Source organism: Chrysochloris asiatica, unplaced genomic scaffold, assembly GCF_000296735.1.
Source record: "Chrysochloris asiatica unplaced genomic scaffold, ChrAsi1.0 scaffold00213, whole genome shotgun sequence".
Taxonomy (NCBI): Eukaryota; Metazoa; Chordata; class Mammalia; order Afrosoricida; family Chrysochloridae; genus Chrysochloris; species Chrysochloris asiatica.
Genome location: NW_006408731.1, coordinates 1740989 through 1756947, shown reverse-complemented (window position 1 = coordinate 1756947; position 15959 = coordinate 1740989). Strand labels below are relative to the sequence as shown.

The following is a 15959-nucleotide window of genomic DNA, read 5'->3' as shown; positions in this document are numbered from 1 at the left end:
ATCGCATGTGCCTTCATCGAGAAGTTCATCAGCATTTGTTGAACACCAGGTACGTGCTGGGCAGGTAGAGGCGATGTACAGGCGGGAGGATACCCGGAATACACGAGGGAATGCAAGGTGCTTTATTCCCGAGCTCACTTTTCCATGGGGAACACCCCACCTGTATCATTGTGGCTTTGAGGATAGAATAATAGGGTCGGGAATGGTCAGGGAAGTTTTACTGAGGAGGTGGCATTTGTTCTGGGCCTTGGGAATTGTACCCTATCAGATGAACTGTCCTGGCTGTAAACTACAAGGCTGGTGAAGACAACTTTTGAGCAGTCAGCATAGCAGTGTCATGAGGAGTTTGGAAAGCCCCTGCTTTCCTTGAAAGTAGAGATTCTGTTTTATTCCAGTGTTAGCCTCATACCTACCTGTAAAATGGTGGTGGTGGTGTGCCTTGGAGTCGGTTCCGATGCAATAGAAACCCTGCACAGGCTCTAAATCTTTATGGGAGCAGAAAGGCTCATCTTTCGCCCACGGAACAGCTGGTAGTTTCGAACTGCTGACCTTGAGGTTAGCAGCCCAATTCGTAACCACTATGCGGGAGAAAGATGAGGCTTTCTGCTCCTGTAAAGATTTACAGCCTCGGAAACACTGTGCAGGGTCACTATGAGTCGGAACAGACTACACGGTACTTAACAACAACAACAACGCTGACGTGTTAAATAAAATTTATTGTTGTTGTTATGTGCCGTGGAGTCGGTCCCGACTCATAGGACCCTGTACAGGGTTTCCGAGGCTGTAAATCTTTACAGGAGCAGAAAACCGCATCGTTCTCCCGCGGAACAGCTGGTAGTTTCGAACTGCTAACCTTGCGGTTCACAGCCGATTCGTAACCACTACGCTACCAGAGTTCCTTAAAGTTAATGGCGTGACAAGCAAAATCCAGCAAAAATCAGATCCTGGGGTGCCTAAATTTGCATTTTGCAAAGTTTGAATTTAGTTCGGTAAGGGGTTAGAATTGTGATTTCAGAAATAGTAATTCAGTACACGGACTCCTGATGTGACACTGTAGGATCAGCACTGGACTTCGAACCACAAGGTTGGCAGTTCAAGTCTACCAGTTGTTGCAAGGAAACCGTTTCTATGCAGTGTTACTATAGGTCAGACCCTACTCAATGACACTTAACAACAACAATCCAGTAACAGGATCAGTACTGGACTGTGAACCTTAAGGCTGGCAGTTCAGATCCACCAGCTGCTCCTTGGAAATCCTTTACAAGGTTGCTATGCGTCAGAACCGACTCCACTGCACTTTAGATCACAGTTCTATTCTGACACTATGGGGTCACCATGAATTGGAACTGACTGGATGGCAACTGGTTTGGTTTGGGTTTAGGAATAGATTGTGGGACGATGAGACAGTATTACCACATAGGAAATGACTGTAGTAGTGAATGTAAATGATAACAATAAAATAAAAAGGAGGAAATAGCTGCCAGAGGCGTTTTGGAAAGAAGGATTGGCAGGATTTAGTGTAGTAGTTACGAGTCTGTTTGCTAACCAGCCATTCCATGGGAGAAAGATGAGGTTTACTGCTCTGGTAAAAATTTACAGCCTTGGAAACCTTATACAGGGTCACTATGGGCCGGAACCGACTCCACGGCACACCACCACCACCACAGTGGATCTAGGAACTGGTTTCAAGCCTGAGAGCATGAAAGATGGTAATGATATCAATAAAAATAGAGACTTAAGAGTACAGCTCTGAGGGGAGTCCTGGTGTGGCACTGTGGGCTAATGCATCAGACTGTAAAGTCATTTGAACTGCAAGGTTGGTGGTTCAAGCTCACCAGCTGCTCCTTGGAAACCCTATACAGGGTCACTATGGGTCGGGATTGACTCCACAGCACTTAACTACAACAGCAGCTCTGAGAGAGCTCTAATTGGAAGGTGTTTTGAAAGGTGATGCAGGAGAGAGGCCTGCGGCTGGAGGTTTCCTGCTGGCAGTTGAAGCTGTGGATTTGGCATGAGAAAGATTGATAGATATTTGAGTGTTTTTGAGATGGAGATGTTCTGAAATTGTGACTAATGAGATCATGACAAGAGAAAATGGGGAGAAAGAACTTGAAGCATGTCTACTGTCTCAGGTATTGTTGCATAAAAGCATAAAATATAAATAACAGCTCAAGACTTAGTGACTTGCAGGATTTCCTCCTCATTATTCTATTATTGGAGTCCTGGTGTAGTACTGTGGGTTAATGCTCCAGTCTGCAAAGCCATTTGAATTGCAAGGTTGGCAGTTCAAGCTCACCAGCTGCTCCTCGGAAACCCTATATAGGGTCGCTGTGGGTCGGAATCGACTCCACGGCACTTAACAACAATAATTCTATTATTATTTCCATTCACCATGGCAGTGATTTTCTGTGTGATGTTACTGTCTCACTCCACAACATGAGTGTATATTTCTCATGATTAATTGGGCAGTTACACTACTATGGTCTCTCCCTGGGTTACTTATCTGCCTGCATTCCGCTGGTGGATCAGCTGGGGACTAGATTTCTCTGCACATTGCCTGGGGCTCCTAGGTTCTCATCCACAAACCACTCTGCATGGCTAGCATGGCAGTCTCATGTCAGTGTGCTGAGAGTTAAAAAAGCCGTTTCCTCTTATAATAACATTTTTGTTATGTTTTATTGATGAAAGTTTGAAAGCAAGTCATTAGCCAACACAGATATTAAGTGCCTTTGAGTCAGTTTTGACTCATAGGAACCCTGTATAGGGTTTCCAAGGAGTGGCTGGTGAGCTTGAAACACTGACCTTGCAGTGCAAACTGAACTTGTAGTCCATCGCCTTAACCCACAGCATCACACCAGGACTCCAGATATACGGAAGGGAAAATAGATTTCACTTTTTAATGTGAACAATGACAACATCTCATTACAAAGAATACTTGGGGATTATTATTTTAATGACTTTTGGAAATAGTCTACATTTAAGATTGACTATTCAGTGAGAGATACCCAGAGATAGATGGCTGATAGTGTAGTATCTTCTATTCATGTAGGCAGCCATATGAGTTCGCCGTGGGTAAAGTTATCCCTTTTTCTCAGCTCAAGTGTAAACTCCTCAAGCAATTTTTCTCTCATATTCCATCCATATTCTTTAGATCTTGTCTCGATGTCCATAGGGTTCAAGATTGTATGTATACTTTTGATTAATCCCACTGCACTGATAATATAGGCAAGCAGGTTCAACATTTACACACGACCTACTATGGGGACAATAATATTAGTATGTTGTAGAGTTTTGAAGCTCTTATAATTTTTATGTTACTGATAAACTTTCATGTTTCAGATACACATTTCTGAACCATAAACCAAAGCCAAGTGATCCCTGCCCAAGCATCTAAGCTTAACATGTCTGAAGCTTCAGGCCCTGCTCCTGAAGATGAAGAAGGCCCTGTAAAGGTGAAGGAGGAAGGTCCCACTTGGGAGCAGACATGTGGCTCACAGGACAAGAGCAGCTCCCACACTCAGGAGCTTTGCCGCCTACGATTCCGGCAGTTTTGCTACCATGAGGCTTCTGGACCTCGTGAAGCTCTGGCTCAACTCCGAGAACTTTGCTATCAATGGCTGAGGCCAGAGATACACACCAAAGAGCAGATCCTGGAGCTACTGGTGCTGGAGCAATTCCTGACCATCCTGCCTGGGGCGCATCAGGTCTGTGGCCAGGCACATCATCTCCAGAGTGGAGAGGAGGCAGTGACAGCGCTGGAGAATCTACTGGCAGAACCTGGAGACATGGGAAAAAAGGTGAGGACAGAGTTTGCCGTGGTGGTGGGAGGAGGAGGGGAAGAAATGGAGGAACATTTTTCTTGTACTCTTTTAACTTTTTATTTTTAAATAATTTTAATTTATACTACAAAAAATATTCACCCACCCAGACTCACTAGCTGTTTTAACATTTATTTAATGATTCTGCTACATTGCAGTTGTTGTTAAGTGGTTCACAGTCCAGTGCTAATCCTATAGCACCACACAATTACACAGCCAATAAGTTAGCTCCTCCCCTCTCCTTGTCCAGGGGTTGGGGTAGGAAATGATTTGCTGGTCAGACTTACATAGCCTCCCTTGACTTTGTGCCCCAGGGGCAAGTGCCTCGTTCTACCCCTTCATAGGCCTCTGCTTGTGTGTGTACTTATTTATTTATTTATTTTTACATACACACACACGAGGAAACTTCAAAAAGTTCATGGAAAAATGTTATCTTTCAATCCCATTTTTCCACAAAATTATCATGGCAACCCCATATACAACAGGATCATTGTAATCCATAAGGCCTTCATTGTTGGTTTTTTTGGAAGTAGATCACCAATCTACTTCCTGTTTCATCTTAGTCGGGAAGCTCTGCTGAGATTTGTGCAGTCATAGCAGCACACAAACCTCCACTACTGGACAGGAAGTGGCTGCACGTGAGGTGCACTGGCCAGATATTGAACCTTGCGGAAGGCAAGAATTCTGCCCCTGAACCATACACACACATCTATTTTTTTTCCTGAACCATTTGAGAGGTGTTTGCAGACCTTATGCCCCTTTGCTTCTAAACATTTCAGTGTGTATGTTTCCTAAGAACAAAGACATTCTCTTGAATAACCAGAATACAATGATCAAATATAGGGAACTTAAAGTTATGATGCTATCGTATTAATGATAGTCCTTATTTACATTTTGACATGTTGTGCCAATGACATTCTTTATAACAACCTTCCCCTACTCTTATTCCCCTCCCCCATAAGCCAAATACAACCCAGCATTATACGCTGCACTTAGTAGATGCACTTAGCTCTTTAGAGCTCGAATAATCCCTCGGTCTGTCATTGACTTTGACATTTAAAAAAAAAAAATGTAGGCTGGTTATTCGGTGGAATGCCCTCTATTTGAGTTTGCTTAATATTTTATCATGGTTAGATTTGAGCTGTGCATTTTTGGTAGATTGGTACAGAGGTAAGGTTGTGTCCTTCTCAGTGCGTCCCATCAAGAGACATATGATGTGAAAGGGAAAAAACAACCCAGCACCGCTCATCAACCACACAGCACACCAGATGGCCCGTCTAGAGACTTTTATTCAGGGTAAGGAAGTGGAAGGTGACCTCTGCCAGAGAGAGAGGGCAGGAGGCAGAAGAGAAGAAGCGAACGTCAACGGGAAGGGAATGATCTTATATAGGTTCAACAGGAAGGGAGTGGTCATTGCTGGGGTAATTTAGCTCCGGCCTATCAAAAGCCATGTTGCCCTTTAAACTACGTGCCTTGTAGCTTAGGGCGGGGAAACAGAAACCTAAGATTACAAAATGGAGTTGAAGGGAGGGGAGAGGGAAGAACCCGGAAGGTACAGCCTAAAATGGCGGACCTGATATTGTAACATGATGATTTGTCCCGTTACTGATGATGTAAGGTAGTATCTGTTAGATGTTACCACAATAAAATTTGTGTTGTTCCCTTTGCATTTAATAATTAATCGGTATGTGCTGTCTGTCTAATTTGCCCCTGTATCCCCAGAAAAAGGCATAGTTCTTAGTTGATGTATAGTTAGCATTTGCTGAATGAATGAATGTCTTTGTCTTATTACTCCTATCGTATACTCTGGTTCTTTAAAGCATTAAATGGGGCATGTCTTGTGTCCCTTGGGGATGTCCCTAACTGCTGTTAGGTCCAGTTCCCACCGGGCTGCCTTTTCAAGGTGAATCTTTTGTCCCCAGGCCTCAGTCTACATTCAAGGACAGGATGTACATCTAGCTGTGACTGAGTATCAAGGAGCCTCTTTGGAGTGTCAGCACCTCCAGTTCCTGCCCAGGGTAACCACCTTAAAGTGTGAACCTCCAGAGCTCCACATCCAAGAAGTGAGTGGTAAGTGCCAGAGGGTAAGTTTACTGGGGACATTGCAGTAAGACCACCGATTGGTTCATAGTCTAATCTGTGCCCTCAAGTATTGTTGTTTTTTGTCTACCCTGTATCTAAGAATGCTTTTAAAAACATGGGATTGTAAAATGTTGGAATTCTAAGATCAAATTATCCAAAGAATGATGTGCCTAGGGTCAACATAGGTAGAGCCTCTTCTAGTCTCCTGACCATCTGACCAAAGTCCTGTCCTCTACCACCTCTCTCTAGCCAACATTTATAATTCTCCATCTGGGGATGTTTTAAATGTTTATTTGGTAACTTTCTACAAACTTATAACTACCCTCTATGATAGCATTTTCTTTATTCTCTTCCTTGTCTCTGATTTTCCAACCATTTTAAAAAATGGCACTTTCTACTTAAACAGTTTCTATCCTTTTCTCCCTTTAAAGTACACTCTCCTTTCCACAAAGCTCTCTCCATTTCCAAGCTTCACTTCTAGGTAAACCATCTCAAGTACTGGTCAGTTCTCTATAGGCCTCTGGCAGTGGGATAAAGTAAACAGAATTCCAAGTCTGCAGCCCGCAGTTTGCCAACTGACTGGTGAGAACAGACAGTACACAGAAAGCCCAAAGAGGACATCGTAGGACTCCATAGTGTGAGTGTTTTTAACCTTTGGTTGAGGGCCACTGCCAATTCTTTTATGAGTCTGTTGAACACTATGAACTCTTGGAAAATGCATGTATATTCAAAATTTTGCACATAAATTCATGGTTTAGAATTATCCGCATAGGCCATTTATGAATATTGATGTTTTAATGCTAAGAACAGAATAAATGGTTCATATAATTAGTGATATGGGGGCATTGTTGTTGTTGTTAAGTGCCTTCGATTCCAACTCATAGTGATCCTGTATAGGGTTTCCAAGGAGCGATTGGTGAGCTTGAACCATCGACTCAGGGGTTCAAACTGACCTTACAGTCCAGTGCATTAACCCACAGTGCCACACCAGGATGCCAAAGAACATAGTCAGCAGGATTCAAATCTGTGCGGAGAAACCCCAATAGATTCTAGTCCATCACCTTCATCACTCGATCATGACTACCTGGGAACATTGTTGTTGTTAAGTGCCGTCCAGTCAATTCCGACCCGTGGCGACCCTGTATAGGGTTTCCAAGTAGCAGCTGGTGAGCTTTAGTTGGAGATAAAATGAAACATACAGGGTTCAGATTACTTGGGGTATTTATGTACCCATTGCAGCATAAATAGGACTTGGGGTTTCCCTATTTACATAACTGATGGCTATATTATAGTTCTTCAGTTACCAAAAACCGCCACCACATGGAGCCCCAAGTTTTTATTTATGTGAAGAATGTAGAGGGACAGAGACCTTTAGTCTTGGTTCAGGAAAGCTGAACCTTGAAAGAGGACAGGATTTAGAGTGGAGTAGAAGTGGGGCTGAGTAAGCATTCCCCTTTATCTATGAGATGGTAATCATATTTCTAAATTGGACATCATTTCATTTTGATTAGAGAGGAAAGGAGATAATGGAAAATGGAGGTGAGTAGTTGTCACAAAGGTGATGGTAATTGACAGAAAAACAACAGTGGTTGAAAGATATAAAATCTTTACGTGAAGGCTTAAAAACTGTGAGATAATTACACAGAGCTGGATTCCAGTAGCATTCTCTCAGGAAGAGGGGTAGCTTCCTTAGGCCCCTAATAAACCCCCACAAGGATACACCACGCAGTGGTGTGTCATTCTCTCTGTTCCTTCAGGAAGCTCTCCTTTTCATTTCCTAGGGCATTGTTGTTGTTGTTGTTGTTATGTGCCATTGAGTCAGTTCCGACCCATAGCAACCCTGAACAGGGTTTCTGAGGCTGTAAATCTTTACGGGAGCAGAAAGCCTTATCTTTCTTCTGCGAAGCAGCTGGTAGTTTCGAACTGCTGACCTTGCGGTTCACAGCCTGTTTCGTAACCACTACGCTACCAGAGCTCCTTTAGGGCATTTTATACCCTCCTAAATAAAAAAACAGTTGCCATCAAGTCCATTTTGACTCATGGCAGCCTCGTGTGTGTCAGAGCTGAACTACCCTCTATAGCCAAATTTTCAGAGATAATCATAAGGAGTTTCTTCTAAGGCACCTCCAGCCAGGTGAACTCAAACCTCTAACCTTTCAGTTAGCAAGCAGTACATTAACCATTTGCAAGCAGTACATTAACCTTGTATCTTTTTCTTCCCATATTTTGTTGTTTTATATATTAATTAGGTTTTGTTTGAAAGTTTACACAACAAATTAGAGTCTCATTCTGTGGATTAGTGCACTGAACTGCATAGTCTGTTTGAACCGCAGGGTTGGCAGTTCAAGCTCACCAGTGGCTCCTCGGAAAACCTACACTGGGTCATTTTAGGTCAGAACTGACTCGACAGCACATACATACTGTTTAGTTACGTTTTTCACAATGTGTCTGCTTTCTTATTATTTACATCCCAGTGGTTCTGTTTCCATTAATCTTGCTTTCTTGTCCCCTCTTGCCATCTCATCTTTGGTCTAGGATAAATGTTTATAATTCGATGTCATTGAGGTAATTATTTAATCAAAGTACTCGTGGGTGGTATTAATTTCATAAACCAACGTATCATTTGGCTGAAAGGTGAGCTCCAGGAATGGCTTGAGTTCCCAGTTTAAAGGGTATCCCAGGGCAATAGCCTAGGGGCTTCCTCTAGTCTCTACTAGTCCAGTAAGTGTGGCTGTGTTTTTAAGAATTACGTTTTCTACATTTTTCTCCCATTCTATCTGGGACCACATACTATGTCCTGGTCAGAATGGTTGACAGTGGTATCCAGGCAACATCTAGTTCTTCTGATCACAAGGAAGATGAGGTCTTTGTTTGTGTAGACTGTTAGTTCTGTAGACAAGTTTCTTGTTTGAGTCTTTGGTTACTTGCTTTCTCTTTAGCTCTGGATTAGTATCCTTAGATCTTATTAACCTCTGCCAAATATTCTGGAGACTTTGGCTAAGGGCCTGCCTGCCTACCAGGTACAAACAGCTAGTCATAACACAAGCACATTTTTCTAGCCACCTGGAGAAGGTGGGGGCTGGCTTACCATCTGGTCACCAGAGGAGCATGGGTAACAAGATAAAATTTGCCTGTGTATCTATGGGAGCCACAGGTAGGTATTTGCAGTGCCAGTATGTTTTCTTTTCTTTGAAGCCACTCACAGAACTCAAGATGACTACGGCGCATCTGGTTGGCTGCCATTGGTCAATAGTCTCTCTTTTGTTTGTCAATTCTGCTCAGCTTTCTCTTTTAGTAAGCATTCAGTCCACTTCTCTATCCCTTCATCTGAAGCTCAGCATTCAGGACTACCATCTGCATCTGTTTCATCTGGTTTTCCATGTCTTCATTGTAGAGAGTCCGTACAGCCTTTCTGTCTAGTCTGTCATTGTACCTAACCTTCTTTGCCGTCATTCTTGTCACCTGATTTTTGATGTTTTTTCCTATGTATATATATCAAAGTGCATTACTGTAAAGCACCTCACAAGTTTATTAGTTCCACATAGTTTTATGGATGGGAAACAACTAAAGTTCTACAACAGGAGTGGGGAACCTTTTTTCTGCCAAGATTTATAACATCATTCATGAGCCATACAAAATTATCAACTCAAAAATTAGCCTGCTATATTTGATCAAACATTTCATTAACTCCTCATCCCTAATGTAATGGCTGGAACTGTGGTTGCTTTGGCAGGGCCAGACCAAATGATTTTGCAGGCCCCATAGAGTCCTGGAGTCCTGGTGTGGTGCTGTGGGTTAATGCGTCAGACTGCAAAGCCATTTGAACTGCAAGGTTGGCAGTTCAAACTCACCAGCTGCTCCTTGGAAACCCTATACAGGGTCACTATGGGTCGGAATTGACTCGACGGCACTTAACAACAACAACATACAGGAATCCTGGTGTGGTGCTGTGGCTTAATGCGCCAGACTGCAAAGCCATTTGAACTGCAAGGTCGGTGGTTCAAGCTCACCAGCTGCCCTAAACCCTATAGAGTGTCGCTATGGGTTAGAACCGATTCAACGGCACTTAACAACAACATACAGCCCGCAGACCAGACATTCCCTACCCCTGTTCTAGAATCTTAGACTTCTTGAGAGAAAATCGTTGTGATGTTCTGACTCAAATCATAAGATCTGAGAGTGTAGAAACCTTGTCTTTTCTCTTTTCCTTAGTTATTGCAAGTTTAACAAAAATATAAAGGTTTAGGAGGCCAGCCCCCACAAAAGACACTCCTAAAGATGTTAGTGCCTTACCCACGATTCTTGTCTCCTTCCTTCACAGGGCCTGCTCCCAAGCGGTCTGCCCTATGGGAAGAAAACTCCAGAGACCGGGTAACAGTGCCTGTGTTGAACTCTGCCAGGCCCCAGGTGAGCAGGGTGCTGAGGCTTGTGGGAGTTTCAGCAGCAGCCTTCTGTCCCCCTGAACACCTCCTGATCTCTGAGAGTTTTTCATGGGGCACAATCCCCCCTCCTCTCTTTTGTCACAGGTCATCTGTGAAGTTAGGCCTCAGGTTTCAGAATTTGCCTCTACTTGTTTGATGCTTAGTCACTGATGTCTGACTTTTGAAGTCTCTAATTTCTCTCTCCTGTCCAAGAGCCAGGACCTTTTCTCACACCTTTACATTCTCAGTATTCAGTACATGCCCGGTTATTATTTGGTGATGAATTTGGTGACATTCTGTATATCCAAGACAAAACTTCACCTCTTCTTCACATGATGAGATATTTTCCCCACTTGTTATTTTCTCAGTTGTTGTTAAGTGCCATGGAGTTGGTTCTGACTCATAGCAATCCCGTATAGGGTTTCTGAGGCTTTACATTTTCATGGGAGCAGAAAATCTCATCTTTCTTTCCCGGAGCAGCAGGCAGGCTTGAACTAGGGATCTTGTGGTTCACAGTCCAGCACTTATTGTATGGAGTCACTGTGCTCCCCTTCCCTCAGTGAGTCAATAATTTTCCATAGTGTTTGTAAAAAACAAAGCAAAATCTATCTCTCATCTAAGCCCTTTTATACACTGCTGCTAGGTGATTTTCTCAAGTTTTCAAGTTTGCAGTTCTATCAGACCCAATGTGTCTTGCTTATTAATATTTTACTTGCCTGAAAAGAAATATGCAGAAAGTAAAACCTATCAGTGGGTATTTTTATAATCATAATTTCCTTAACTACAATATAATGGGGAAAAAAACAAAGAATAAGTAATTTATTTTAATAAAAAGGTATGTATTTTTCAAAATGTAAATCCTTGTACATGATTACACCAGGAGAAATAAGAAAGTAATCATTCATTTACACTAATGTGTAATCAAGTTTGGGTTAAAGAGAAGATCAGAATTCAAGGAAAATGAAAGAACTGACGTGTGGGTAGATGACAGAATGAGAACTAGTGTTGGGATTCATAATAAAAACGAGACAAAAAAAAAGAGGGAAGTCACCTGCAAAAAATGTTACCCATCATCCCTCCCACAGCCTTCAGCTTGGCTCAGTCATTCACTGCAGTGGCCACACAGAACTCAGACACTCTACTCACAGTCATGGGGCTTAAATGCTCAGGACACAGTTCTTCCAGTCAGGACAGCCTCTGCTCAGCCATGCCCACAGGCAAGCCTCTCGCTGCCTAAGCAATGTTGCAAAGCTCTTTTAGAACTGCTGAGAAATGCTTACAGGGAGCACTACCCCACTAGAAGCCTCAGCCTGAAGGCACTTGGCTCTAGCTCTGTGGGTCAGCAGATGCAGCTCCCCCAACTAAGTGCCTGGAAGCACCCCACTCCACAACTGAGCCTCCTGCCCTAAGGCACCCAGCTTTTCTTGCTCCATGGCTGGGAAGCCCACCGCTCTATCTCATGCTCTGGCTCTTGGTTCTTCGGCTGCTGCTCCTCTGCTCCTCTTCCGGTGTCACAGCTTTCTGTCTCTGGGTTGAGGCGGTTCAATGCACAGGGATCTTGGGATCCAAAGGACACACTCTCCTCCTGGCTCATCTTTGATTGTAATGAGATTCCCCCCATTCCTGCTTCTGAGATGGCTCATTTTAAACCCATGTGAAAAGTTCTATGTTTTTACAGTCACAATTAACTCAATTAACAATCACAACTGAATCATATCATCCTATCAGCATCTTTTTCCACCTTTACTTACTCTGACCCATCAGGAAAAAGTTTGGTAGGAAGTACAAGGTGGAACTGGCTAGCTCAGTTGGTTAGAGCGTGGTGCTAATCATGCCAAGGTCACGGGTTCAATCCCGTATGGGCCACTCGGAAAAGCAAAGAGTATTTTGAAGTCCTGGTGTGGTGCTGTGGGATAATGCACTGGACTGCAAGGTTGTTTGAACCACAGGATCAGTGGTTCAAACTTACCAGCCGCTCCTTGGGAACCCTATACAGGGCCACTATGAGTCGGAACTGACTCGACGGCACTTAACAACAACAACAACAACACAAGGACTATGGATAGAAGAGCCATATGAAGTAATCCACTGTACTGCATCATCTTAACTGAAGTAAGGGTATGATGTCAAGGCAATTTATGGACTGACAAAGGTACGAAAACAAGATGGGCATTTAGTGCCAAATTGATTCTGTTTTCTGTTTGCAGTTTGTGATGGGGTAATGATGAGAGAAAACATCACCTGTCTTGAAAACCCTTTGCTTGTTGAAGCAGACATTCACTCTGTAACAGAAAGGGCACTGTGTCCTATCTCAGGCAGTGGGAAGAAGAGGGTAGTCTGGAAAATTAAATAAGAAATTAAAATGTTAATGAAAAGTCATGTGGTTGACCTTTAGGGGCAATGGCAGACAAAAATTAGAAAATGGCAGGTGTCTCCCAAAATTAAGAAATTATTTCATTGTATAATTTTTCCAGCAGTCTGCTAGATTTGAAGTATTTTAAACCTTTGTAAATGAAACTCAGTGAGGTCTCTGCACTTAATGTTAGATTCCAGATATGTTCAAAGAAGTCTCAAAATCCTTCATGTTATATCTACATTCAATTTAATTGTATTTGTAGTAACTGCAATATTGCATTGAAATGGCATAGTATGAAACTGCTAGAAAATAGGATTTGTGAATCCATTAACCATTACTTTTGAGATAATGTCTTTATTCCTTGTAATCTTATCTCTCCACAAACCTTCTCCTATATTACTTGGTTAGCTTCCTGGTGTGGCGCTGTGGGTTAATGCGCCAGATTGCAAAGCCATTTGAACTGCAAGGTCAGTGGTTCAAACTCACCAGCTGCTCCTTAGAAACCCTATACAGGGTCGCTATGTGTCGGGATTGACTCAACGGCACTTAACAATAACAACATATTACTTGGTTATTCAATATCATCCTATGAAAAACTTTTCAGGATTCTTAACCTACTTAATAGCAACAAATTTATATTGATTTTAAGTTTAGTGAGCAAGACACTTGAAAGTTGTGCACGCTATGGGGCTGGTCTTTGTAGTGTGGAACTGTCCCACACATTGCAGGATATCTACCATCTCTGACATCATCTTCTAAATGACACTGACTGGAGATGTGGGCATCGTTATTGTAACTGGAAAGGTTCCCACAAATACATAGAATGTCCGAGTGGTTTGTCTCACTGGTCTACAGTGGTATTCAACATCATACGTAATTGAACTTCTTACCCTTACCACAGTGAACACAAAGCGATCATTTCTTTTCAGGCATCAGTGAAGACTGAGGAAGAAGCAGCCCAGGCCCTTGCCTCCCAGACGTGCCCACATTTGAGTCTGGCTCAGAGGGACCTCTATGGGGACTCAGCTCTGGAGAAGGTTACAAGCCTTGGTCTGAAGAGTAAGGACAGACCTCTGGCCAGTCCCCTGTTGAAGCTCACTTTCTTCCAGTGTTACCTGGATGTTTCTTGTGAACACCTGTTCTCTAGAATCCCTGACCTTTTCTTCCCCTCCTTCTAGCCTCCAGTTCTCTCGGCTCCTATTGTTTTGTGTCCCTCTCAGTCATTCCTCTGGATTCCCTGATTTTGTAGCATCTCCTCCTTTATACCTCTGTTTCTTCCTTATCAAGAGTTTTATATAACTTATCATTTGTAGACATCCCGTCACACCTGGAAATCCCACAGTCTCCTCTGCCTGCTTCACATTAGAAGAAGTTCTTGTCACTCTTTGAGAGTGCAACTGTTCATGTGACATTGTCTCCCAATGTGCCTTTCCCTGTTAGATCCTGTCGTTAGTTGGGGCCTGGTGCCCCAGTTGACCATTTTCATTATCTTTTCCTATTGTGTCACCTTTCATGGGCTTGATGAGACTGAGGACTCTTGAGATACCTGTTGATTTATAGTTTTTTTTTTTGTGTGTGTGTGTGTTTTTAAATTTGTAATATTCTATTGTGGACATTTTTTATATTTTGAAAATCAGGGAACAGGTGACATTTAAATACTTTATGTATTATTTCAGCTGAAGAAGTTGTGGCTAAAGATGGATTGTTTTGTGCAAAGCAGGAAATTTCTGAAGAAATGGAGCCAAGTGAAGTGACCTCAGGAATGGCTACCAGGTAAGTGTCAGGGTCCCTGTAGGTATAAGATGAAATAAGAGAGAGCAGGCAGTTAGAAGTCTGCTTCATTGGGATATACAAAAAGAGTGCCACGTCCACCATTGTGATCCTAGAAGGACTCATGCCAAGAGTGTGACCTGTCAATATAGAATCATTATGGAAAACCTTAACTTGGAGCACAGCTCTTGTTGGCACCCAAGAATAGTATGCTGGACCAGTCTACCCTGCATGATCCCTCTTCACTGGGCTCCCTTGTGGTTTTGTATAGAAGTTGAAAGGCAGAGAATTTAGATTATTAGAGTGAGGACTGCTGGTGAGGTCGCCATGGCACTTAAGTAAGAAATATCATCTGAGCTGAAGGGGATATAGGGTGGACAAGTAGAATGTTTTCAGCCTTCACTCAAAAGTCTTGAACAAAGAAAACAATATGAAGAAAGTAGCTAATGAAGGAGAAATTTAAGTTAGTAGATGTTGCGAAGTACAATCAAGTCGGTTCTGACACAGAGCAACCCTGTATAGGGTTTCTGAGGAGCTGCTGGTGAGTTTGAACCACCAACCTTGTGGTTGTGGTGGTGGTGGTTATGTGCCATGGAATCGGTTCTGACTCATAGCGACCCTGTACAGAATTTCCGAGGCTGTAAATCTTTACGGGAGCAGAAAACCTCATCTTTCTCCTGCGGAACAGCTGGTAGTTTCGAACTGACCGTAAGGTTTGCAGCCCGATTCGTAATCACTATGATACCAGCGCTTCTTTGTGGTTGTTGTTGTTAGGTGCCATTGAGTCGGTACCGACTCATAGCAACCTTATGCACAGCAGAATGAAACACTGCCCGATCTTGGGCCAACCTCACAATTGTTGCCACACTTGAGCCCGTTGATGCAGCCACTTTGCCAATCCATCTCGGTGGAGGTCTTCCTCATTTTTCTGACTCTCCACCTTACCAAATATGATCTCCTTCTCCAGCAACTGGTCCCTCCTGACAATATGTCCGAAGTATGAGAGACAAAGTTTGGCTTTCTTGGATACGTTGCTGTCTCAGACAGAATCGGGCTTGTGGTTAGTTGGGAAGAAAAGGACAGGACATGTTGACTGGAAAGTAACAGTGTGTCACAGTTATGAAGCATATTATTAGGGATTTGAAACTTTTGTCACAGAATGGCACAGGCTAAGATGGACTAGAGAAAAGTGTGGATAAAGAAAGAATTGGATTTGGAGCATCAAGTGATGAACTGATAAAAGAAGAGAAGCCAAGACATATTTATATTGAGAAGCCTGCTTTTCAGGCACTCCTTTAGAAGTTTCTTTTATATTTCATTTCATATAATTCTTTCCTGCACTCACACATTCAGCAAACACTTTATCAGACATATTCAAAAGTCACATAAAATACAGAGCTTGTGCTAGTGCTAGTGATAACCAGCAGGGTCACCCATGGTGGAAAGGTTTCAGATGAGCTACAAAACAAAGACAGACTAGGAAGAAAGAGTGACAAACTACTTCCGAATCGC

At 42.8% G+C, this 15959-nt stretch overlaps 1 protein-coding gene across 1 annotated transcript in view; it reads left to right on the top strand.

The window, feature by feature from the left end:
* Nucleotides 1-3401: 3401 nt before the first annotated feature.
* The window catches only part of PGBD1 (piggyBac transposable element derived 1), a 19629-nt gene continuing 7071 nt past the window's right edge, over nucleotides 3402-15959 (top strand). Inside the window, exons 1-5 of the mRNA XM_006872768.1 lie at nucleotides 3402-3797; nucleotides 5741-5888; nucleotides 10222-10307; nucleotides 13607-13736; nucleotides 14354-14450. Coding sequence (XP_006872830.1) covers nucleotides 3402-3797; nucleotides 5741-5888; nucleotides 10222-10307; nucleotides 13607-13736; nucleotides 14354-14450 — 857 coding nt within the window. The remainder of the gene's footprint in view (nucleotides 3798-5740; nucleotides 5889-10221; nucleotides 10308-13606; nucleotides 13737-14353; nucleotides 14451-15959) is intronic.